This window comes from Chiloscyllium plagiosum, unplaced genomic scaffold (assembly GCF_037043375.1).
Source record: "Chiloscyllium plagiosum isolate Xiang-an unplaced genomic scaffold, Cpla_swu_hap1 HiC_scaffold_18, whole genome shotgun sequence".
In the NCBI taxonomy this organism is placed as follows: Eukaryota; Metazoa; Chordata; class Chondrichthyes; order Orectolobiformes; family Hemiscylliidae; genus Chiloscyllium; species Chiloscyllium plagiosum.
Genome location: NW_028270156.1, coordinates 46250593 through 46277717, shown reverse-complemented (window position 1 = coordinate 46277717; position 27125 = coordinate 46250593). Strand labels below are relative to the sequence as shown.

General features: G+C 41.3%; 1 protein-coding gene across 10 annotated transcripts in view; it reads right to left on the bottom strand.

Moving 5' to 3' along the window:
* The window catches only part of ppp6r3 (protein phosphatase 6, regulatory subunit 3), a 135103-nt gene that overhangs the window by 80181 nt on the left and 27797 nt on the right, over positions 1-27125 (bottom strand). For all 10 annotated transcript variants that reach the window (XM_087996582.1, XM_087996584.1, XM_087996585.1 and 7 more), the window contains 5 exons: positions 25666-25898; positions 21033-21219; positions 17264-17401; positions 16731-16796; positions 10024-10136 (listed from right to left, as the gene is read on the bottom strand). In XM_087996582.1, the coding sequence (XP_087852708.1) occupies positions 10024-10136; positions 16731-16796; positions 17264-17401; positions 21033-21219; positions 25666-25892 (731 nt within the window). In that variant the 5' untranslated portion in view covers positions 25893-25898. The remainder of the gene's footprint in view (positions 1-10023; positions 10137-16730; positions 16797-17263; positions 17402-21032; positions 21220-25665; positions 25899-27125) is intronic.

Below are 27125 nucleotides of genomic sequence, written 5' to 3'. Positions count from 1 at the left end.
ATTGATGCATTGGATCTTTCAGGGTTTTTGCTTCTGTGATTTACATTAATCAATACAAATTTAACAACAGTGTACAAGTTCATTTTTACAATATCGTCAAAATATTCAGGTTGTAGGGGAATCTAATTTCAAAACATCTGCTGGTGTTGTAAACAAAGTCCATATATTTGCAAGTGAAAATATAAACACTGACATATGGGAGTAGTAGAAGTCTTCTCTTTTTGACATTACCCTCCAAACCAATGTTTCTTATCATTCTATTTTCCTCTTCTCCCTTATTTCCCACCACATTTCACTTATTTAGGGTCAAACAGAACACTGAAGGCTACAACCAGTTAGGTTCAACTGGTTAGTGGCCAAGGGGAGGAGTGAAGATAGGGACAAAAGTATAAAGCTTATAATGGTTCCAGTCCTTTGAAGAACTGCGGTCCATTCAGGACAGAATCAGAGTCATACAGCACTGAAAACAGACCCATCCAACCTGTCCATGCCCAAACTAAACTTGTCCCACTTGCCTGAATTTGACCCAAATCCCTCCAAACCTTTCCTATTCATATGCTTATCCAAACATCTTTTAAATATTGTTACAGTACTGCATCTACCACTTCCGAGAATAGTTCATTCCACACAGGAACCGCCTCTGCGTGAAAAAGAGTGCCCTGATAATTCTTTCTCCTCTCACCTTAAAAATATATCCCCTAGTTTTAAACTCACCCACCCGAGGGAAAACACCTTTCCTAATCACCTTATCTATGCCCCTCATGATTTTATAAACCTCTGTAAAGTCACCTCTCAATCTCCTACACTCCAGTGAAAAAACAATCCCAGTCTATCCAGCCTCTCCTTATAACTCAAACCTTCCAGTCCTGTCAACATCCTGTTATGTCTTTTCTGAACCCTCTCCAATTTAATAACATCTCTTCCTATAGTAGGGCAACCGGAACTGTAGACACTACTCCAAAAGTGGCCTCACCAACAATCTGAACAACCTCATCATGACATCCGGAGAATTTATCACTTATCAGAAACTGAACTGGTCTGGCCAAATACTGTGGCTACAACAATACCTCAGACACTAGGAATTTTACAGCAAGTCATTCACTGCCTACCACTCTCAACATCTGTTCACCACTGACAAGACACATCAGGAGTGTAACGGAATATTCTTCTTTGACCTGGATTCATCACACTCAAGAGGTTTGTTGCCGTGCAGAACAAAGCAACCCATGTGATTAGTATTCCATCCACTACATTCACTTCCCTCATCATTGAGGCACAGTGGCAGTAGAATGTACCATCTACAAGATTGATTGCAGTAATGTAGCAAGGTTCCTCCAATAACATCTTCAAACCTGTGACCCGTACCACTTAGAACAATAAAGGCTGCAGATGCATGGGCACGAAAGCCACATATTATTCTAACTTCGAGTTGGGTCAAAATCCTGGAACTCCTCGCACTGTGGGCACCCTGACACACAATCATAGGGATGTACAGCATAGAAACAGACCGTTCGGTCCAACCCGTCCATGCCGACCAGCTATACCAACTCAATCTAGTCCCACCTGACAGCACTAGGCCCATATTCCTCCAAACCCTTCCTATTCATATACCCATCCTTTTATATGTTGCAATTGTACCAGCCTCCACCACCTCCTCTGGCAGCCCATTCCATACACCTACCACCCTCTGCATGAAATAGTTGCCCCTAAGGTCTCTTTTATATCTTTCCCCTCTCACCTTAAAACCATGCACCCTAGCTATGGACGCCCGAACCCCAGGGAAAAGACTTTGCCTACTTACCCTATCCATGCCCCTCATAATTTTGTAAACCTCTATAAGGTCACCCCTTAGCCTCTGACGCTCCAGGGAAAACAGTCCCAGCCTGTTAAGCCTCTCCCTATAGCTCAAATCCTCCAACCCTGGCAACATTCTTATAAATCTTTTCTGAACCCTTTCAAGTTTCACAACATCTTTCCAATAGGAAGGAGACCAGAATTGCACGCAATATGCCAACACTGACCTAACCAATGTCATGTACAGCAACATGACCTCCCACCTCCTGTACTCAATACTCTGACCAATAAAAAAAAGCATACCAAATGCCTTCTTCACTATCCTATCTACCTGCGACTCCACTTTCAAGGAGCTATGAAGCTGCACTCCAAGGTCTTTTTGTTCAGCAACACTCCCTAGGACCTTACCATTAAGTGTATAAGTCCTGCTAAGATTTGTTTTCCCAAAATGCAGCACTACACATGTATCGGAATTAATCTCCATCTGCCACTTCTCAGCCCATTGGCCTATCTGATCAAGATCCTGTTGCAATCTGAGGTAACCTTCTTCGCTGTCCATGACACCTCCAATTTTAGTGCCATCTGCAAACTTACTAACTGTACCTCTTATGCTCGCATCCAAATCATTTATATAAATGGTGGGTGGCACGGTGGCACAGTGGTTAGCACTGCTGCCTCACAGCGCCAGAGACCCGGATTCAATTCCCGCCTCAGGCGACTGACTGTGTGGAGTTTGCACGTTCTCCCCGTGTCTGCGTGGGTTTCCTTCGGGTGCTCCGGTTTCCTCCCACAATCCAAAAGAGGTGCAGGTCAGGTGAATTGGCCATGCTAAATTGCCCGTAGTGTTAGGTAAGGGGTAAATGTAGGGGTAGGGGTAGGGGTATGGGTGGGTTGCGCTTCGGCGGGGCGGTGTGGACTTGTTGGGCCGAAGGGCCTGTTTCCATACTGTCAGTAATCTAAAAAAAATGACGACCCAGCACCGATCCTTGTGGCACTCCACTGGTCACAGGCGTCCGGGCCGAAAAACAACCCTCCACCTCCACCACCACCCTCTGTCTTCTACCTTTCAGCCAGTTCTGTATCCAAATGGCTAGTTCTCCCTGTATTCTGTGAGATCTAACCTTGCTCACCAGTCTCCCATGGGGAACTTTGTTGCAACGCCTTACTGAAGTCCATATAGATCACATCTACCGCTCTGCCCTCATCAACCCTCTTTGTTACTTCTTTGAAAAACTCAATCAAGTTTGTGAGACATGATTGCCCATGCACAGAGCCATGTTGACTATCCCTAATCAGTCCTTGCCTTTCCAAATACATGTACATCCTGTCCCTCAGGATTCCCTCCAACAACTTGCCCACCACTGACATCAGGTTCACTGGTCTATAGTTCCCTGGCTTGTCCTTACCACCCTTCTTAAACAGTGGCACCATGTTAGCGAACTTCCAGTCCTCCGGAACCTCACCTGTGACAATCGATAATACAAATATCTCAGCAAGAGGCCCAGCAATCATTTCCCTAGCTTCCCACAGAGTTCTAGGTACACCTGATCAGGTCCTGGGAATTTATCCACCTTTATGTGTTTCATGACATCCAGCACTCCCTCCTCTGTAATATGGACATTTTTCAAAATGTCACCATCTATTTCCCTACGTTCTATATCTTCCATGTCCTTTTCCACAGTAAATACTGATGTAAAAGGCCGCCTTGCTGATCTTTGAAGGGCCCTATTCTCTCCCTAGTTACCCTTTTGTCCTTAATATATTTGTAAAAATCCTTTAGATTCTCCTTAATTCTATTTGCCAAAGCAATCTCATTTCCCCTTTTTGCCCTCTTAAATATACTCCCACTGCCTTTATACTCTAAGGATTTACTCGATCTATCCTGCCTATACCCGACATATGCTTCCTTCTTTTTCTTAAACAAACCCTCAATTACTTTCGTCATCCAGCTTCTCTATACCTACCAGCCTTCCCTTTCGCCCTAACAGGAATATATGTTCTCTGGATTCTCGTTATCTCATTTCTGAAGGCATCCCATTTTCCATCTGCCCTTTCACCTGCTAACATCTGAGCCCAATCAGCTTTTGAAGGTTCTTGCCTAATAGTCAAAATTGGCCTTTCTCCAATTTAGAACTTCAACTTTTAGATCTCGTATATCCTTTTCTATCACTATTTTAAATCTAATAGAATTATGGTTGCTGGCTCCAGAGTGCTCCTCCATTGACACCTCAGACACCTGCCCTGCCTTATTTCCAGAGAGTAGGTCACGTCTTGCACCTTCTCTAGTAGGTACATCCACATACTGAAAGAAAATTTTCTTGAACACGCTTAAATTCCTCTCCATCTAAACCCTTACACTACGGAGTCCCAGTCTATGTTTGCAGAGTTAAAATCCCCTACCATAACCACCCTATTATTCTTACAGATAGCTGAGATCTCCTTACAAGTTTGCTTCTCAATTTTCCTCTGACTATTAGGGGGTCTATAATACAATCCCAATAAGGTGATCATCCCTTTCTTATTTCTCAGTTCCACCCAAATAACTTCCCTGGATGTATTTCCGGGAATATCCTCCCTCAGCACAGCTGTAATGCTATCCCTTATCAAAAACGCCACTCTCCCTCCACTCCTGCCTCCCTTTCTGACCTTCCTGTAGCATTTGTATCCTAGAACATTAAGCTGCCAGTCCTGCCCATCCCTGAGCCATGTTTCTGTAACTGCTATGATAACCCAGTCCATGTTGCTAATCATGCCCTGAATTCATCTGCCTTCCCTGTTAGGTCCCTTGCATTGAAATAAATGCAGTTAATTTATTATCCTACCTTGTCCCTGCCTGCCCTGACTGTTTGAGTCACCTCTGTTCTCAACTGTACCAGTCTCAGATTGAAATCTTTCCTCATATCTCCCTGGGTCCCACTCTCCCACCGTACTAGTTTAAATCCTCCTGAGCCACTCTAGCATATCTCCCTGCCAGTAGATTAATCCCCTTCCAATTTAGGTGCAATCTGTCCTTCTTGTACAGGTCACTTCTACCCCAAAACAGATTCCAATGATCCAAAAAAGTGAATCCTTCTCCCATACACCAGCTCCTCAGCCATGCATTCATCTGCTCTATCCTCCTATTCCTACCCTCACTAGCTTGCAGCACTGGGAGTAATACAGATATTACTACTCGAGGACCTCCTTTTTAAATTCCTGCCTAACTCTGTAATTTCCCTTCAGAATCTAAACCTTTTCAATTCCTATGTCGCTGGCTCCAATGTGGACAGTGTCCTCTTGCTGGCCCCTCTCCCCCTTGAGAACATTCTGCACCCTCTCAGACATCCTTGATCCTGGCACCAGGGAAGCAACACACCATTCTGATTTTTCGCTGCTGACTACAGAAATGTCTGTCCATACCTCGGAGTAGGAAGTCCCCTAACACAACTGATCTCTTGGAACCTGATGTACCCTTTGTTGCATTAGAGCCAGTGTCAACACTAGAAATTTGGTTGTTCGCGCTACATTCCCCTAGAATCCATCACCCTCTACATTTTCCAAAACAGCATACTCATTTGAAATGGGGATAGCCACAGAAGACTCCTGCACTACCTGCCTATCTCTCTTACCTTTCCTGGATTAACCCATCTATGACTGTACCTGAGACTTTCCCCTCTTCCTATAACTGCCACCCATCGCATACCATTGCTGTTGCAAATTCTTCATTGCCTCTGTCTCTCTAACCGATCCATTCGATCTGATAGAATTTGCAACCAACAGCATTTATTGCAGATATAATCCGCAGTAACCCGTAAACTCTCCTTAAACTCCCACATCTGCCAAGAGTTGCTGCGTTTCAAGAAAATAGCTCACCATTACCTTCAACAAGGTAATTAGAGATGGGCAATAAATGGTGGCCTAGCCAAAAACACATCTCAGAAATAAATTTTTAAAATACATTCATCATCCTTCTTTCCAGATCACATTAGATCCAGAGATAACATTCCAGTCCTCATTCTAACAAAGTGAAAGAATACAGCTACAACATTGGCATCCATCTGACAATGTGGAAGATTGGTCAAGTGTGTCTTGCATTCAAAAAACTGGACTGACTTGGTCCAATTAGTCTACTCTTGATAATCAGGAAAGCGATGAAAGATGTCATCAACAGTGCTCTCAAGCAGCACTTGCTTAGCAATAACCTACTCATTATGCTCTGTCTGGATTCTACCAGGGCCACACAACTACTGAGCTCAATACAGCTTTAGTTCAAACATGGACAAAACAGCTGAATTTCAGAGGTGAGGAGAGAACAACTGCACTTGACATCAAGGCTGAATGCTTCCTTGGGTGTGACATCAAGGAGCCCTAACAAAACTAGAGTCAAAAGGGAGGAAAGAAACAGCCCTTCACTGCTTGGAATCATACCAGGTAGAAACTATGATGGTTGTGGTTGTTAAGGTCAGTCATCCTGGCACCAGAAGTTCTCTGCAGGTGTTGCTCAGGGTAGTGTTCTTGGTCCAACCATCTTCAGTTGCTTCAATGACCTTTCCTCCACCATACGGTGAGAAGTGGGGACGTCCACTGATGATTGCACAATGTTCAGCACCATTCCAATTTTGTCTGAGACAGAATGGCAGCAAGCAGTCCAGAAATAGAGGTAGTGAAGAAATCAGGAAAGGTGTTGAAAAGTGAGAGCAGATGTCATTCAAAAACACATTGCCTTCTTCAGACAATGTCACTGAGGGCCAATATTTGTGCAGTGGAGAGAGGGTAAGGAATAGTCCTTTGAGAAACTCAATGTTATGTTACAAGGGCAAGAAGATGCTACATTTGATTTTTTTGTTCACTCTGGAATGTGGGTGTCGCTGGCTGGCCAGCATTTACTGCCCATCCCTAGTTGCCTTTAAGAAGCTGGTGATGAGCTGCCTTGTTGAAGCATTGTGCTCCACATGCTGTCAGCTGATCCACAATGCCCTTCGGGAGACACTTTTGGGATTTTGTCTCAGCAAGAGTGAAGGAATGGCAATATATTTCCAAGTCAGGATTGTGTGTAGCTTTGAGGGGAACTTGCAAACTGTAGCGTCCCCAAGTATCTGCTGTCCTTTTAAATGGAAGTGGTCATGGGATTGAAAGGTGCTATTTCAGGATCTTTGGAGAATTTCTGCAGTGCATCTTGTCGATAGTATACAATGTTGCTCGTGAGTACCAGTGGTGGAGAGTATGGATGCAGTGCCAATCAAGTGGGCTGCTTTGTCCTGGATGGTGTAGAGCTTCTGGAGTTTTTGGAGCTGCAGCCATCCAAACAAGTGGGGAGTAATCCATCACAATCCAGACTGTGCCTCATCAATGGAGGACAGGCTTTGGGAATTCAGGAGGTGAGCTATTTGCCTCATTATCTCTCACCTCTTGACCTGCTCTTGTAGTCGTGTTTATGTCCAGTTGAGTTTCTGGTCAATGGCAATCCCCAATATGTGGATAGTGGAGGATTCAGTGATGGAAATCAGAGGGAGTGGGTAGATTGGCTTTTGTTGGAGATGGTCATTGCCTAGGATTTGTATGGCAGAAATATTACTTGGCACTTGTCAACCCAAGCTTGGATACTGTCCAGATCTTGTTGGAATTGAACATATACCTTCAGTATCAGAGGAATCGCGAATGGTGCTGAACATTCTAGAACCATCAGTGGACATCCCCATTATGGAGGGAAGATCACTGATGAAGCAGCTGAAGTTGATTGAGCCCAGGACACTATCCTGAGGAACGCCTGCAGAGATGCCCTCGGACTGAGATGACTGACCTCCAACAACTAAAACCATCTTCCTTGTGCAATTTTGCTCCCTGACTCCTATTGATTCCAGGTTTGCTTGAGCTCCTTCATGCCACACACTGTTGAAAGCAGCCTTGAGGTCAAGGGCTGTCACTCTCACTTCACCCCTGGAGGTCAGTTCTTTTGTCTATATTTGATTCAAGGTTGCAGGGTTGACGAGGCTGCTTCTGCCATTGTATCTTCTGGTGCGTAGGTCAATGTCAGATGGTCTGTGTGGTTTCATTTTTTTGGTTGAGACTTCGTAGCAATTGGTACAACCGAGGGGCTTGCTTTCCCGATTCAAATGGCAGTTAAGAGTCAACCACATTGCTGTGGGTCTGGAGTCACATATAGGCAAGACCAGGTAAGGAAGGCAGATTTCCTTCCCCGAAGGATGCTGTGAAACTTGAAAGGGTTCAGAAACGACTTAAAAGGATGTTGCCAGAGTTGAGGGATTTGAAATACAAGGAAAGGTTGAATAGGCTGGGGCTGTTTTCCCTAGAGCATCAGAGGCTGACGGGTGACCTTATAGACATTTATAAAATCATGAGGGGCATGGAGAGGGTCAATAGACAGCGTCTGTTCCCTGAGATGGGTAAGTCCAGAACTAGAGGTTTAGGGTGAGAGGGGAAAAATTTAAAAGGAACCTAAGAGGCAACATTTTCACACAGAGGTGGTGTGTGTTTGAAATGAGCTGCCAGAGGAAATGGTGGAGGCTGGTACAATTACAGCATTTAAAAGGCATCAGGATGGGTATATGAATAGGAACGTTTACAGGGATATGGGCTAAGTGCTGGCAAATGGGATTAGATTAGGTCAGGATACCTGGTCAGTATGGATGAGTTGGACCGAAGGGTCTGTTTCCATGCTGTACATCTCTGACTCTACTAAGTCAGATGCATTTTCCAACAAACTACAGTTTCATGGTCACCCATAAATTCTTAACACTGGATAACTTTCATTGAATTTAAATTCCACGATCTGACATGGCCAGATTTCAACTTGAATCCCCAGAATATTAGCTGTGTTTCTGAATTAACAGTCTAACGATAAAACCAAACCCCATCGCATGCCCATACACAGGCCAAGGCAGTCCCCGCAGCTGGATGACAAGGAGAGGGGTTGATGGGTGAGCATATCAGCAATTGCAAAGAAGCTGAGGAACATGAAGATGGATTCTATATATCAAGGTCACAGTCACAGGGAATGATAATTTGCACATTTGTTTAGAATTATTTTAGTGGTATAACGCTGAAACCTTTGTAGAAAAATTCAAGAATGGAGTTGCAAAAAAAAAAAAAAGGGCATTTGAAAATGGGATGAAATGGGGACTAAAGTGCCAGAAACTGAAGTTTTACAGATCAAAGCAGAGGCAATTGTCATGTAACAGTACAAAAGGCCTTGATTGTCAAGTCAAAGGACTTTGGCAGTTAGAAAACAAAACAAAGGCACAAGTTGTATGGAATAGACTTCTTTCTATTCATAATACTTCCTCCTTCTCCATTCCCTTTAAACTATATTCCTTCGGGATGATCTTATAGATGCAGGTCTTTAGTATTCTGATACGATTTTGCTGGAGTGGATACAGACAGAAGAAGATAACCATATAAGCTAGCAATAAATTCAACAGGAAATTCAGGAAAAAAACTTTACCAAAACAAAAATGGTGAGAATTCTCTGAGTAAATTTTATAGATGCATTTAAGGGGTAACTAAACAAGCCTACAAGGGAGAATGGAAGAGAGGGTTACAATGGTAAACAGAATAGGGAATGGGAGTAGGCTAAAGCAGATACTGGTTGGGCAAAATAGTCTGTTTCTGCACTATGTATCTAATATATTCCTAAGCAAAAATAGATTTCCCTTCTGAAAAAAAACTAAAACACTTCACAACTCCTGCTTCCCTCCAGGAATGCATACTCAAGAGTTCCATATATTTTATACTTAGCACAAATTTGAAGGCAAGTAGCACCTAGTCCAGAAACAAAATAGCCACTAGTTATTTTAGCCTCAGGCCTGTTTGAAGTGTCATTTCCACTGAAATATATAGAAGTACTCAGATCAAAAGTAACCCCATACCAGCCTAATGCCATACAAACACTGAAATCTTAAGGGGGGAAAATAGATTAAAAAGCCAAAATAGAGTAGTGAGAAGATAAACATGCATGGCATGGACAGGACACTATGCACACTTTATTTTCTGAAGGTATGTTGCGGCAAAGTTTTCTTTTAGTAACAGCAATGATGCTTACTCCGAAGCATACATGAAGGATCCTATAATAAAGGTACTGCTCTTATGTTCGAAATGTTCCTTTTGAAATGATATGTACAGCGTGAAATCAATTTTTTTTCACATTTGTTTTCATCATTAAGAACACTAATAATCAATTAAGAAAGCTTCTTTAATAATTGACTTTTAAACAATTTGTATTAAAGTACATACTTCTCTAACGTTGATAAAAGTGGATCTGGCTCTGGAGAGCTCTGCATTTGAATCATCTGGTCTTTGCTGAGGCGGATGATTTCACATAATGATTGTGATGCATTTGAGTGTCGCTAAAAAAAAATAAGTATAGATACTTAACGTCACTTATCTCAGATCACATCAAACATTCAGATGAATTAAGAATAAAGCTAACCAATCACATTTTCACTTAGCGAATGGTTTTAATAGGATATCATCAAAACAAATTATAAGTAACTCATTCAGAAGAAAGATCATTGACCTGAAACTTTAACTCTCTATCTATCCATAAATGCTGCCTGACCTGAGTATTTTCAGCATTTTCTGATTATTAATTCTGATGATTTATTAATGGATTACAGTTGCCACTTCCTTTTAGAAAAATTAAGATATATAATGAAGTATATAACTATACCAAATTTTGAATAAATGAATGTTAGATTAGTTGCCTTCAGTGTGATCTCCCTCTTCAAAAAGAAGTTCTAACTCCACATACAAATATGCTATTGCCATCAGCCCTCAGAGAAACAACTTACAACTCATAACCGTTGTACTCCTAGTTCCTTTAAGACAACCCTTTCAAGCAGCTCTGAGACTTCTGGTTGCTTTGTTAGATTTGATTGGTCAAATAGTCAGGATACTTATAAGCTGGTCGATACCCAAGGACTATGTCTTCTTCAGTCAAATAAGTATTGAGAATAATCTGGAGGGGGAGGAGAAACATGTACAGAAATCTTTTCTGCCAGTAGATTGACAGCCACTAACATGATATCTCAGAACTCCTGAGAGAAATCAGAGTTTTGTTCTGAAAGGTGGCAACGGAACTTATTTCCAAGTAATTCCCTCCATCAAAAACAAAAATATCAAAATGATCTGCCACGGATTTTGTTCATTACCAAATTCAATCCAGACACTGGATTGCATAATTATCCATATGGCATCAGGTTGAAAGACAGTTGACTAATATGATTGATTATGATCATGTGATCACTATTTTCATAACAATGATGTTTACTTTGAAGAAAGCAGAGGTTCTTCACTGTACTGAAAGCTAAATCTGTATAAATGGCAAGTGTTACAAAATTTACTTGCATCCAGATGGGCTTCAATCCTACAAGGGAAGCAGTGATCAGAGTATTATAGCTGCAATATACTTATGCCATGATCACTACTAAAGTATGTCAAACCCACGAACCTACGACAGTGGTACTGAACAGGACAGTAATAGAAGACATTCACTTGCATTGGACATGTAAAGAAACTGGGTGTATAATAAAATGAACATTGATGCCCCACTTCCATTTTAAAATATTTTGTACAAAATGCTGATGATGCTTTCAGGGGTATCTTGCATTTGGAATTGCCAAACTTGTTTGTGGTAATGTTTGGTTTTTGTCTTTTCTGTTGTACCAGAATACAGCGGCATTATTTTTCAATCAAAATCTCTTCCTGAATTACAGCATTATAGGAATAGAGTGCAACAAATGCAGTCATCTTGGCTGGAAGAGAAGATATCCTAGATCATCTGTTAATAAGCTTCTCAAAATTATGGATCTCAGGTTGGCTGTAAATAAGATTGGCCTCCACGGATCAACAATCCCAATGTATCAGAAGAAGGACCTGCTGAATTACTCTTGCTATCTCCCTGAAGGGCAACAATATCAAACCGATATTCAACTACAAAGCATTACAGAAAAAGGCAATTTTAAAAAAAAAACTAACGATTTGGCAGGATCCATTAAGCTCCACACATTTTTGAATTTAAAAATATATTGTCATTCTTATGTAATACATGCACTGCAAACATATTGTCGAAGTCACTTCAATGAGATCAAGTCTCAGCTCAACATCACATTAGTAAGAAATGATTCAAGAATTTGCAAAATGATCTCTCTAAACTGCAAAACTGAGAACCAAATTTTGAGATCCAAAAGATTTTCTTGTATGTGAGACAGAAATATCCTATCAGGCTGACAAACAGCCTTATTATTCACAACAGAAGATCGCCTGCCTGGACAGAACATGAATCCAGCTACCCTGCCTCAATTCAAGGGGAGCAATATCCTATTTGTATATGGAGGATGAACCAATAAAGTAGTACCTTGTAATCTGACAAAAATTTGGCAATCAGTTCATTGGCATACTTCCAAACTAATTTGTTGTTTGGAAAAATTTTTGTTGGCAACGCAGAGTGATTGGCATTCTCAATTTTTAAAGTTATCTCAGTAGTCCATCAGTTTGGTGATTTATCACTTCTACTTCCAAATGCTTTAAAGACATACACTTCATAGGATGAAACCACCCAATCTCAGCACCAATACACTGGGAAGTGATTGTAATCCAGTACAAAAGAAATCTGTATAAATTTTTCATGCCAGTCAGATTAAATTAAGCAATCCTGCAACATACTGTGCACCCTCCAATTGCAACAGCCAGCTGTGCCATCAGGATTAACATTCAGTGGAGAAAAAAACAGCTACAATGCTAATTCATGGCTAGTGGGAATCTCCAAGGTAGATCAAAAATCAGTTGAGCAATAACTTAAAACTCGGTCATTCAACTTTTCTAACTATTATATTCTGCTTGAAGCTTTTTATTAAATAAAAAAGAGCCAGCAGGGATGTAAGATGTACAGAATCATAAACTGAACAGATGTCTTTTATAATAATAAATCAGTAGTCCTAAACGAGATTAAACTGAACAGTACAATCATAGAGCTGTACAGCACGAAAACAGACCCTTCCATGCTGACAAACTATCCTTAATTAATTTTGTCCCATTTGCCAGCATTTGGCCCATATCACTCTAAACCCTTCCTATACCCATCCAGATGCCTTTTAAATGTTGTAATTGTAACAGCCTCCACCACTTCCCCGGCAGCTCATTCCATACATGCACTATCCTCTGCATGAAAAAGTTGCCAGTCACGTCGCTTTTAAATCATTCCCCTCTCACACCTTAAGCTACATTGGGAAAAAGACCCATCTATGTCCCTCATGATTTTATAACCTCCTACAGAGGTCACCCCTCAGCCTCCGATACTCTGGTGAAAATAACCCCAAGCCATTTAGCTGCCCCCAGTAGCTCAAACACCCTGGCAACATCCTTCTAAGTCTTTTCCAAACCCTTTCACGTTTTGCAATATCCTTCCTAATAGCAGGGAGACCAGAAGTAAACACAGTATTCCAAAAGTGGCCTAACCAATGTCCTGCATAGCAGCAACATTTCCCTCCAACTCCTACATTCTATATGACATAAGGAAACAAACCAAATGCCCTCTTGATTATCCTATCTGCCTGCGACTCTACTTTCTAAGAACAATGAACTTGCACTCTTAAGGTCTCAGCAACACTCCCAGGACCTTACCATTAGGGTGTAATATTCCTGCCCGGATTTGCTTTTCGAAAATGCAGCACCTCACATTTATCTAAATTAAACTACATCAGTAACTCCTTGGCCCACTGGTCTATCTGATCAAGATCCTGTTGCATTGTGAGGTAACATTCTCCACTATCCACTACATCACCAATTTTGGTATTATCTGTTAACCATACCTGCTATGCTCACATTCATACCCTTTATATAAATGACAAAACACTGTGGACCTAGCACCAATCCGTGTGGGACACTGCTGGTCACAGGCTTCCAGTCTGAAAAGCAACCCTCCATTACCATCCTCTGTCTCCTACCTTTCAAGTCGGTTCTGCATCCAAACAGCTATTTTTTCCTATATTCCATGTGATCTAACCTTGCTAACCAGTCTACCATGTGGACCCTCAAACACCTTACTGAAGTCAATATAGACCACATCCATTATTCTGACTTCATCAATCCTCTTTGTTGCTTCTTCAAAAAAACTCAAGTTTATGAGGCATAAACTCCCATGTACAAAACCAGGTTGACTATCCCTAATCAGTCCTTGCCTTTCTAAATACATGTAATTCCTGTCCCTCAGGATCCCCTCCAACAACTTGCCCACCAGTCATGTCAGGCTCACTGGTCTGTAGTTCCCACCTTTCTTAAATAGTGGCACCATGTTAGCCAACTTACAGTCTTCTGGCACTTCACCTGTAGCTATCAATGATATACATATCTCAGCAAGGAGCCCAACAATCACCTCCCTCGCTTCCCATGGAGTTCCAGAGTACACCTGATCAGGTCCTGGGGAGTTATCCACCTTTATGCTTTTTAAGACATCCAGCAGCACCTCCTCTGTAATATGGACATTTTTCAAAACATTGCTTTTTATTTCTCCAAGTTCTCTAGCTTCCATATCCTTCTCCACAGTAAACACTGAACCCAAGTACTCATTTAGCATCTCCTCTGTTTCCAAATGTAGGCAGCCTTGAGGATCTTAAAGGGGCCCCATTCTCTCCCTTGTTACTCTTTTGTCCTCAATATATTTGTTGAATCCTTTTGGATTCTCCTTAACCCTATTTGCCGAAGCTGTCTCATGCCCCCTTTTTGCCATCCTGATTTCCATCTTAAGTAAATTTCTACTGTCTTCATATTCTTCTAGGGATTCACTTAATTCCTGCTGACTATACATGACATATGCTTCCATATCTTCACCAAAACCCCAATTTCTCTAATCAACCAGTATTCCCTACATGTACTAGCCTTGCCCATCACCCTAACAGGAATATATTGTCTCCGGACTCTCACTATCGCATTTTTGAAGAATTCCCAACCGTCGCTTTACCTGCAAAGGTCTGCCCTCAAACAAGTTTTGCAAGCTCTTGCCTCATACCATCAAAATTGGTCTTTCTCCAATTTAGAACTTCAACTTTTAGATCCAGCCTATCTTTTGCCATCACTATTTTGAAACTAGTAGATTTATGGTCACTGGCCCCAGAGTGCTCCCCCACTGATACTTCAGTCACCTGCCCTGCCTTATTTCCCAAGAGTAGGTCAAGTTTTGCACCTACTCTATCAGGTACAGCCACATACTGAATCAGAAACTGTTCTTGTACACACTTAAATTCCTCTCCATCTAAACCCTTAACACTATGGCAGTCCCAGACTATGTTTGGAAAGTTAAAATCCCCTACCATTACCACCCTATTATTCTTACAGATAACAGATTTCCTCACAAATTTGCTTCTCAATTTCTTGCTATATGGGAATTGATAGTACAAGATGATCATCTCTTTATTTCTCAGTTCCACCCAAATAACTTTCCTGGACATACTCCCAGGTATATCCTAAGTATAACCGTAATGTTATCCCTAATCAAAAATGCCACTCCACCTCCTCTCTTGTCCCCTTCCTGTAGCATCTATATGCTAGAACATTAAGCAGCCAGGTGGTTTCTATCCCTGAGCTATGTTTCTGTAATTGCTATGATATCCCAGTCCCCATGTTCCCACCCATGCCCTGGGTTCATCTCTCTTACCTGTCTAGCCTCTTGCACTTCAATAAATGCAGTTTAATTTATCAGTCCCACCTCATTCTCTGGTTTGTTCCTGCCTGTTTGACTCACTCCTTTTCCCAACTGCACCATTCTCAAAGATTGATCACTTTTCTCACTATCTCCCTTCTTCCATAGAGTGTGAAAGGAATAGCTTTAGCTGAAATTCAGTCTCACCTGAAAGTTGAAATCCTAGAATCCGAATTGCAGGCACAACATCTGCAATCCAACCACCTTGCAATCAACACCATGCTGGGTTTCAGACACAATCTGCACTGTGCCTGAACTCAAAGTCCCAAAGCCAGCCCTACAATGTTGGATTGTCCACAAAAGAAACACAATAAATAATGAACAATCACGTTTGAAGATAACCTAATCTCAATTACCAACCTCTCAGCATGGCTGATGCAGTTCAAGTCTGGTCAAATAGTCATAGAAATGTACAGCATGGAAACAGACCCTTTGGTCCAACCAGTCCATGCCAACCAGATATCCCAATCTAGTCCCACCTGTCAGCACCCGGCCCTTATCCCTCCAAACCCTTCCTATTCATATACCCAACCAGATCCCTTTTAAAATGTCGCAATTGTACTAGCTTCACCACTTCCTCTGGCAGCTCATTCCATACACGTACCACCCTGTGTGTGAAAACGTTGCCCCTTAGGTCTCTTTTATATCTTTCCCCTCTCACCCTAAATCTATGCCCTCTAGTTATGGACTCCCCCACCCCAGGGAAAAGACTTTGACTATTTATCCTATCCATGCCCCTCATGATTTTGTAAACCTCTATAAGGTCACTCCTCAGCCTCCGACGCTCCAGGGAAAACAACGCGGCCTGTTCAGCCTCTCCCTATAGCTCAAATCCTCCAATCCTGGCAACATCCTTGTAAATCTTTTCTGAACCCTTTCAAGTTTCACAATATCTTTCCAATAGGAAGGAAACCAGAACTGCAAGAAATATTCCAACAGTGGCCGAACCAATGTCCTGTACTCAATACTCTGACCAATAAAAGAAAGCATACCTGTTTTTCAAGCAGATAAAACAAAGGTACCCACTTTTTGAACAATTTCAGTTTGCAGCTAGCCAGAATTTTGTTATTTCACACACTGTACTCAAGATAGAGCCAAGGCAGTAATTATTGCTACTTATTTGGTATGTTCTGGCGACTGAGAGAATAAGATATACTGTAAGGCTATTCTTCAGTACACAGCTATCAACTGAAGATTTTTTTAATATAGACTTAAGCAGAAATAACATACTTCTGCATCTACTTACATCTTCATCATGGGACGGGTGTACCATTTCTATTAGTTGCTGAATAATCTTTTCCTCATTCAGCCACTGCAAAAATTTAAAAAAGTAAAAGCAAAATATAAATATATAGAGTTTAAGTTAATGCTGAATTAGAAACTACCTTTACCTTCAACTATCATTTAACTTCATAACCAATAAACAAGATATTCAAGTTAATCGCACTTTAAAACACATCTGCAGCTGTTGCTGTTATTCACCATTCAATAGTTATTGAATTGACTTTCAACTATTTTTTGTTCCTGCATGTACACATTATTTCTCCTATCCTCATCAACCTGCAATGAAAAATCACTCTGTCAAGCCAACTTTGAAGGACCCTCTTTCAAGCTTTTCTTTGATTGTGGCTTTGCACATTACAGGAATATTGAATTAGGGCAAAGTGCTTAAAGTACCTGCCCACCAAGTAAACACTTTAGAAATACCAGTTTTTTTAAGTAAGAATAGATCTGTGTTAATTGTTTAATGCAACAAACACCAAATGGTCATTGACTTACATTTAAAACATCCTGCCTCAGCTGTGGTGGCTCAACACATGTCAATAGCCTGAGCAGCAAGTCCATGAGCGCAGAGGTTCCTATGTGTTTCAACAGTAAGCTTACAAATGCATCCCTCTTTCGTAAAAATGTGATAATCTACAAGGAAAAAAAGCCACTTTAAACAATGTATGCCACAGTCAGTTATAATACGTGCAAATAGAAATTGTGGAATTCTCCACTTCCCCTGCCACCCATGGGCAAAACCAAGCAACCATTTTGAGGCAGTCAGTAAAATGTCAATTTCCACGATCCCAAACATTCAAAAACATTTTGGTTTATAAATGTTTCAGTTGGTGTTTCCGGTAGGGTATTAAAATAAACTTTGAGAAACAGCTTTTCAAAAGAGTTTCAGAAGATGCCCTATGCTTCAGATTTCAAACAGTAACTTGCATTTTTGTAATACATTGAAATGGCAGAAAGTTATACAAAGGGTGTCTCACAGAGGTGTAATCAGAAAACGGACACCAATCCTAAGGAGAAGATATTCAAGAGGGATGGCAAAAGGAAGATCCAAAGAGCTTAAGAACACAAATCCAGAATTTAGGAACAAGAGCAAATCACTCACTCTCTCAAACTTTTAATTACGGATGATATGTATCACATCTTTATTTACCCATCTTGGCTCCAGATCCCTTGACACCCTTACTTAATTAAAATCTATGTCCCATCTTGATAGCTAAAAATATATCAGGCAATGCAAGCAGTCATTCAATTACAAATGAGCTCTGTTCCTGAGTTTGTTCAAAAGTCGTTTTATACGCAAGGTGGAACACGATGTGCCCGTTAGCATAGGAAATGCTTGTACGTCAGATCTTTAAAATTACACCTCTGTATGGAATCACAGTCATCAAAATGAAAGTCCATTAGTCGGGCATTCATAAATTGGGGACCCCTGGTAACATGATGCAGGAAGGGATTTGCACAGCTGGCCAGAGAAAGAGGGCATTCTTGGTGAGGGGCAATGAGGATGTGGTGGAGCGAATCCCATAGGTAGGGGAAAATCCATTCAAAAATTATAACATAGGGAGATGACTATTTTAAAATGAAAGGACACGTAGCCAGGAGAAACCAAGCACAGTTGGGTTAATGGTAGGAAGTGAACATAGCTCAGCAAAGACAGGATTGGTAAGTAATAAACTTGGAGCAATATAACACACAGGCAACAAAGTTTTGGGTGAAGCAAGCTGAAAAGCTAGAAGTGAAGGAAGAGAAGGCCGTCGGAATCACGGAGTCCAACAAGACTCGAAACATGCACAAGATGTGTTGAGGCAGGCAGTGCTATGGAAGCAAGAGCAAATGAAATTTGTAATCTAGATCAGCCTGAGACAATAACTGAGGAGAATGAAGTTGGTGAGGCAGTCTTCTCAAATTTTCGCTGGAGTTGGGAGTTTCAACCAGGACTAGATGTTGAACAATCAGACGGAGCACACGGAATAGATACTGAGTGACATAAGCACATATATCTCGATTTTCTTAAAAATCAACCTGTTCAGAGATCTCAAGCAATTGTGATTTGTAATCAGAACTCCTGGTTCAGAGGTAGGGGCATTACCATTGCATCACAAAAGCCCGAGGCATCATACGTAAGCTGATCTCATGAATGTTATATGCAAACAATGTTTGGAGATCAAGGGCATATGAAAGGGAAAGGATGAGGGTGCAGTTGCCTGTCAAAGTCTACAAGGAGAAAGTGAGGTCTGCAGATGCTGGAGATCAAAGTCGAGAGTCTGTTACTGGGGGAAGATACCAAATGTGTATTTTGCATCAGTATTTACTGTGGAGAAGGACATGGAAGATATAGAATATAGGGAAATAAGATGGCGACATCTTCAAAAATGTCCATATTACAGGGGAGGAAGTGCTGGATGTCTTGAAACACAAAGGTGGATAAATCCCCAGGACCTAATCAGGTGTACCCTAGAACTCTGTGGGAAGCTAGGGAAGTGAATGTTGGGCTCTTACGGAGATATTTGTATCATCGATAGTCACAGGTTAGGTGCCGGAAGACCGAAGGTTGGATAACATGGTGCCACTGTTTAAGAAAGGTGGTAAGGACAAGCCAGGGAACTATAGACCAGTGAGCCTGACAGCGGTGGTGGGCAAGTTGTTGGAGGGAATCCTGACGTACAGGATGTACATGTACTTGGAAAGGCAAGGACTGATTAGGGATAGTCAACATGGCTTTGTGCGTGGGAAATCATGTCTCACAAACTTGATTGAGTTTTTTGAAGAAGTAACAAAGAGGATTGATATGGGCAGAGCAGTAGATGTGATCTATATGGGCTTCAGTAAGGCGATCGACAAGATTCTCCATGGGAGACTGGTGAGAAAGATTAGATCTCATGGAATACAGAACCATTTGGATACAGAACTGGTTCAAAGATAAAATACAGAGGGTAGTCGTGGAGGGTTTTTTTTCAGACTGGAGACTGTGACCAGTGGAGTGCCACAAGAATCGGTGCTGGGTCCTCTACTTTTTGTCATTTATGTAAATTATTTGGTCATGAGCATAACAGGTATAGTTTGTAAGTTTACACATGACACCAAAATTGAAGGTGTCCTCCTAAAGTGGACAGCAAAGTAGGTTACGTCAGATTACAACAGGATCTTGATCAGATGGGCCAGTGGGCTGAGAACTGGCAGATGGAGTTTAATTTAGATAAATGAGAGGTGCTGCATTTTGGGAAAACAAATCTTAGCAGGACTTATACACTTCTGGTAAGGTCCTCAGGAGTGTTGCTGAACAAAGAGACGTTGGGATGCAGGTTCGTAGCTCCTTGAAAGTGAATAAGATAGTGAAGGCAGCTTTTGGTATGCTCTCCTTTATTGGTCAGAGTATTGAGTACAGCAGTTGGGAGGTCATGTTGCGACTGTACAGGACATTGGTTCAGCCACTGTTGGAATATTGCGTGCAATTCCGGTCTCCTTCCTATCGGAAAGATGTTGTGAAACTTGAAAGGATTCAGAAAAGATTTACAAGGGTGGGGCCAGGGTTGAAGGATTTGCGCTATAGGGCGACGTTGAATAGGCTAGGGCTGCTTTCCCTGGAGTGTTGGAGGCTGAGGGGTGTACTTACAGAGGTTCATAAAACATGAAGGATAGGATAAATAGACAAACTCTTTTCCCTGGGGTGGGGGAAGTCTAGAACTAGAGGGCATAGCTTTAGGATGAGAGGGGAAAGATATAAAAGAGACCTAAGGGGCAACTTTTTCCACTCAGAGGGTGGTAAGTGTATGGAATGAGCTGCCAGAGGAAGTGGAGGAGGCTGGTACAATTGCAACATTTAAAAGGCATCTGGATGGGTATATGAAAAGGAAGGGTTTGGAGGGATATGGGCCAGGTGCTAGCTGGTGGGACTAGATTGGGTTGGGATATCTGGTCGGCATGGACGACTTGGACCGAAGGGTCTGTTTCTGTGCTGTACATTTCTATAACACTATGACTTTAAATGCCGACCGTCACAAATGCCTACTTCTTATGAATTTTTTTTTTAAATATGTGGAATGCTCTTTTCTCATGATAAATCTGAAACACGGGCTTTTTGTTTTAATTGATAAAACTTAGACAGCAGTACCAATGCTGAAGTCTACCAGTAATTTGGGATATGGAGTGGAGCTGCAATATCCACACTGTGTAAGGATTCTAAACGAAAGCAAAACTAACGCAGCCTATATTAAATGGTTTTCTTTGGTACTAAATTATAAAACCGACATCCACATGTTCCTACCTGGTCAGGTTTTCTGCTGATAAGAATGCTTAGCACCTTACTAAAGAAACTGGCAAGCAAAGGGTTAAGTGGTGGCTCATTTTGCAGAAAGCTGTAAAGTCGTGTCAACAAAGGTTCATCTTCTGCCAGTCGGTCATTCAGTTGTGCTACATCTGATGTAAGTAGTTCGCACGATATGTTGGGGTACCTAGAAGAAAAATAATTTTAAACTAAATTTTATTTAAATTAAGTTTCATTCCAGTTAGTCCTTTGCTAAAACTTGCAGTTAGTTAATAATACCGTATCAGTTTAACAGCCCATTTTACTCTATCCTTAAAACATCATACTGCCTGCCACTAGACATGTCATTTTGGTCTCGCCATAAAAAAAAAGACTCAGCTGTTGTTTGACATAGGGGTCTCAGCAATAATGTAAAACAAAAACTGCAGGTGCTGGAGATTTGAAACAAAAACAGAAATTGCTGGCAAAACTCAACAGACCTGGCAGCATCGGTGGGGAGAAAGAGTGAATTAAGGTTTTAAGTCAAGTGACACTTCATCAGGACTAATAGCAGGAAGCAATGGTATTTATGCTAAAGGGGTGGTTGGGGAGATGTTGAAAGTGGGCGAAGAGATGAGCAGTTAGGTGGAGTTGTAGCAAAAGGGTGATAGAGACAGAGAGAGACAAACAGAGAGGGAGAGAGATAGATGATGAAAGGGACAGGCAAAAGAGGCAGTTACTGATTTTCATTTAAAACATATACTTTAGTCATAAAAATAAACTTATTTACATACAGTCACATATGATGAAACAAAACAAACATTGGAGTTTGACTCTACCCGCAAAAAAGCTCAAGGCATTTGTTGCTTGGACAAGACTATATTTACATACATTGTGGCACAGGGCGTGCCTGATAATTGAATGGACCTCCATTTAAACTTCAGCAGAAAGACCTCAGACAGTTGTCTTTCCTCTCTGCCCAAAGCTTTAATGCATCCCTCAGCACGTAGTCCTGCACCTTGGAAAGTGCCAGTCTGCAACACTTGATCAAGGTCAACTACTTGCTCTGGAAGGCCAACAGGTTTTGGGCAGACCAATGAGCTTCTTTCACTAGGTGGATAATCGTCCAGGTGCATCCGGGGAAACAGACACACGGACACCACAGAAAAAACAGGTAGCTTGTTGGGGTACAAAGTACCCAGGTGTACATGCAAGATCTCACAGGTAATACCCTTCTCTCCACTAGCCAAATGATGGCTTGGAGCTTGGAAAGTTCTGTGATGAGGCATGCTGCCAAATGACTTGAATCTGCTCAGGGGCCAATCTACCTTTGCAACACTTGTGACAGGTGATTATTGATAGAAGGGAAACTGAGTACATAGTAGTAAGGGCTGAGTGTGGGAGAGAATCATGGATCCCCTATACAGTGTGGAAAGACACCATCAAGTCCACACCAACCCCCAAAGAGCATCCTACCCGGTTCCATCCCTCTACCATATCTCTATAACCCTGCATTTTCCATGGCTAATCCATTAACATGGCAAATCCTTATTAACGTGCAAATCTTTGGTCTGGTAGAGAAAACCAGAGTACCCAGAAGAAATCCACACAGACGCAGGAAGAACGTGCAAACTGCACACAGCAACCCAAGGCTAGAATCAAACCCGGGTCCCTGGTGCTGAAGGCAGCAGTGCTAACTACTGAGCCACCATGCCACCCAAGGCTGTAGGCGGTGTTGAAAGCAACCCTTATAATGTCGTAATAAGCCTGAGAGTGGAGGAGAATGGGTTGGCTGTGCTATAAATAACCCATATCAGGACAGGACTGGGTGCGGAGATTGGGTTTAAAAAAAAAAGGACGGACAGAATCAGGCCCTAAAGTTAAATTTAATAATCTAGCTGTTGAGTCCGAGATACTGCAGGGCCCTCAAGTGAAAAATGAAATACTGTTCATTAAGCTTGTGCTGAGGTTGGCTGGAACACTACACGCTGTGACAGAAATGCTGGCCAGTAAACACAGTGATGCATTGAAGTGGCAGGCAACTGAAAGCTCAGGGTCATTTTTAATGGACAGAAAATAGGTGATCTTCAAGCAGTCACCAAGTCAGCGTTTTGTCTCCCATGGGCAGAGGAGACCACAGTGAACAGCGAATACAGTAGACTAGAATGAAGAGCAGATAAATCACTGCTTCACCTGGAAGGTGTGCCTGGTGTATTGGATAGTTAGGAGGGAGGAGGTAAGCAGCCAAGTGTCATACTTTCTGTGCTTGCATGGGAAGGTGCCATGGATATGTAGGGAAGTTGAGAATGGATGAGTGGTCCAGAGAACCCTTGCAGTCCTGCGGAATGCTTAGAAATGATGGGAGGGAAATATGTGCCTGATCATGGAATTCCACTGGAGGCGATGGAAATGGCAGCTGACAATCCTTTGGATGCAGAGGCTAGTGCGGTGCTGAGGATCAGGGAGACTGAATTGTTGTTGTGGCAGGGAAGAGAAGAGGTGAGGGCAGAAGTGTAGGAGATGGTCAGTCAACCTGAGCAGCAGGGAATCCTTAGTTGAGGAAACGAGTGGACATTTTTGAGGCCCCCTATGGAAAGTGACATTATCAGAATAGATGTGACTGAGACAGAGAAACTCGAAGAATGGGATGGAGTTTGTACTGGAAGCAAGTTACGAGGGTGTATTTTCTAGGTAACTTCCGGAGTCGATGGTTTGTAATGGATATCGCTGGCCAGTCTAGTCCCAGAAATGGAAACAGAGATGTCGAGGAAGGCAAGTGAGAAGGCAGAGATAGACCAGGTGAGGGTGAGGGCAGGATAGAATTCTAGAAGTGAAAGCGAAAAAGGTTTCCAATTCTTGACGAGAATTGGAAGTAGCACAGATGATGTTATCAATATGCTGAAGAACCAGTTGTGGTGAGGGGCCAAAATAGGACTGGAACAAGGAACACCTCACGTACTCCACAAAGAGAGGGGCATTACTGGCGCTCATGCAGACAACCATGCTGCACCTTTGATCAGAAGAAGTGAGAGAGGAGTTAAAGGAGAAGTTGTTCCAAGTTCTCAACAATTATGTTATTTAGAAACTATTAATTTCACTTTGAGCTTAGCTCAATGATAAACTCTTTCTACCAGATGGTTGTGGCTTCAAGTTCCTGTTCAAGACTTTATACATAATTTGGACTACAATGGTCTTGTTGTGCAGTAGATCCCTACCTCTGAGCAAGGATACCTGGGTTTAAATCATACTTGTTCCAGAGGCATGTAGTAATATCTCTGAACAGGCCGATTGGAAAATATCCATAATCTAGGTTGACAAGTCTGTGCAGTAGGAGTAAACAGCTACATTGTCAGAGATGCCTATTTTTGGATCAGACATTTAAACAGTGGCCCTATCAATTCATTCAGCTGAAGACATAGGATGCAACGACAGTATTTAAAGCAGAGTATTGAAGTTTTGCAGAATCCTAGTCAAAATTGCTCTTTGACTTAACAAGACTCATCTGGAAAGAATCAGTACAGCAATACATTTTAGTTAATAAAAGAAAATGAAGCAGACTGTTAATGAAAATTTGTGCTTTAGGTACTCCAGGTAAATAAACACAGTGATCAGCATGAACACAAAGATGGTCATCAAAAGGCCATCTGCACATGGACATCAATTTCTGGGAACAGACATGACTAATCCAGAATGAAACAGAGACATGATGAAATTGTATCAAAAGAACACTGACTCTGAGAATATGCTTTCAGCAATGTCTTCAACCCAACCGTTATCTGGTACTTCAACCACACATGCTAAAAAGGTCCGGAGTGTAGTCATTTACTGATAGTTCTGACAGTGACAGTGTTCAGTTTTATTCAAATTCCTGTGACAATAGAACAGTCAACACTACTCTAATGCATTAATAGCTTTAACATCAGCTGACAAGCAAAGTATTTGTACCTTTACAACGTTAGGTACCAGCTAATGGCCAGATGCGAGCCAATGCCACCTGATTTTCTGTTCCACCCCTCCCTTACTACTCTCATGACATGTCTTGATTTTTCAGCACTGAAATGGAATCCCAGTGGAAAAAAGTTCAAGAATGCCCGAAATTGATTTTTGTCAAATTTATGCAAAAATCACAAGAATGAATATATGAAAATTGATTAATAAAGACAGAAGTCAAGACTTAAGGTACATCCCTTAAAAGGTATCAGATTCATCATGGTATCATTAGTTTTCTAAAGTATGTTTTTTAGCAATGCTTTAGTGTCATGAATTTCCTTTTCTAAAACAAATTGTTAATCATCCAACATTCACCCATCTTTAACAAGAATTAAATAACAGTAGTTATTTCTAGGCTCCATATTAAAATCCATTAATCAAGTCTCATTTTTCAAAGGTCAAGTTATAGCTCAATATACTGTTAAATCACCCAAGTTCTACTAATCATTACTCTTTTATTGGAGAGATGGCTGGTGGTGGTTTAACCCAAGAGTCACCTTGCCTCAGGTAAGTCGAGAGTTGAGAAGGAGTCCTTCATGGTAGCCTTAGCCAGTGGAAGAATTGAACGCACACTGTTGGCATCACTCTGCATTGCTAACCAGCCATCAGCCAACTGAGCTAACCAACTCCCAAGTGTTCACTTTCAATAATAATATTTTCTTACTTGTATTTCATCTTCTCATCCATATCATCTGGTGGCTCTTGAGTGATGTATGTGACTAGATCTTCCATACTCTGTGATCGGACCAAAAAGTCCAAGAGCTTGCGGTTCTGAGCTTTACATTCCTGCAAAACATCTTCTTCATCCATTAGTTCAGTCAGAGTCACATCTTCCTTCTCTAGAAGTGTATCTATATGGGACGACGTGTGAAGATCGAACTTCCAAAACATGGTTCACTAATATGGAAGATAAACAAGGTCACTCAGAATGCAGATTTAGTTCAACAGGGGAGGGGAAAAAAAAAACTCCATGCTGTATCTCAGCAGGCAAATGTATCACCTTAATACAAGACAAATTTGTATGGACCAGGAATCAAAAGTTCAAATCGCTAATATACGCAAGTGTCATTTGAAAACCCACAAAAAAATCTAGGACAAGGAATCAAATTACAAAGCAATAAAAGTACAGCAAACCTGTTTTAACTGGCACTCTCAATAAAGTGGTTAAAAATACATCTGAAATACTGGAAATTTACTGTACTATCACAATCTTCAAGTTGTCAGTTAGGGTTTGAGTGAGAAGGCTTTCTGCCAATATGTTTTATTTAAATAATAATATAACTGCTTTAAGTGAGTTATGCTGTAAATAAAGTACCACAATGATGTGTATACCCCTGCAATATGTTTAATTTACTTCATGCGAACTTTTACACTGATTATGTGGACTTCTTGATCAATGGGAATATCTGATCAACCGACATACTCCTGGTCCCATTGGTGTCAGTTAATAAGTTTGCTGTACTTTAAACACTGACATATATGTATATGAAGGATGGAATGGTCAGTGGTCAATTTTACAAGATTAATGTACTGCTGATATAAGCATGCCTATAATATTCACTTCATGGTGAAAATTTGGAGAGCATCTGTATTTTGATGAATAAGTTAAATGCTCGGGAAATTGTGGCAATATTGGTCATGGAGGGAAAAGCAATAGGAAAATACTCAAAATTGCTCTATAACCAATTACTACTCTCAAAGTATTCTGAAGATTTGTACAAGGGAATACTTGTTTGTAACAGTGCAAACAAGATAGTGGAAAACAAGACAAACCGGTGTGGAATTGCAGGCAAGGGAGTTAAGAAAAGCTTACTTAGTCTCACTATAAATTAGTCCAGTTCACCGATCCACAATTTCATAGCGAATAATTCCATGTTGCTCTTTGAAGCTGTAATATCCTGCTACCTCAATTTTCGGCTCCAGTTCTCTTCAGTGTAATCAGCCGTTGGATGAATTTTTAAAACAATTGTTGTGCGCATACTTTAGGTTGTTAGGTTACAAGTGATAGACCTATTTCTTTTTTAACATTACAGTAGGACAGTTTACTCTCTCTCAATTTTGTGCTCAGCATTTATCTGGTCATATGAAGTGAGACTTCAATACAGTCACAGGTAGCCAGGTATA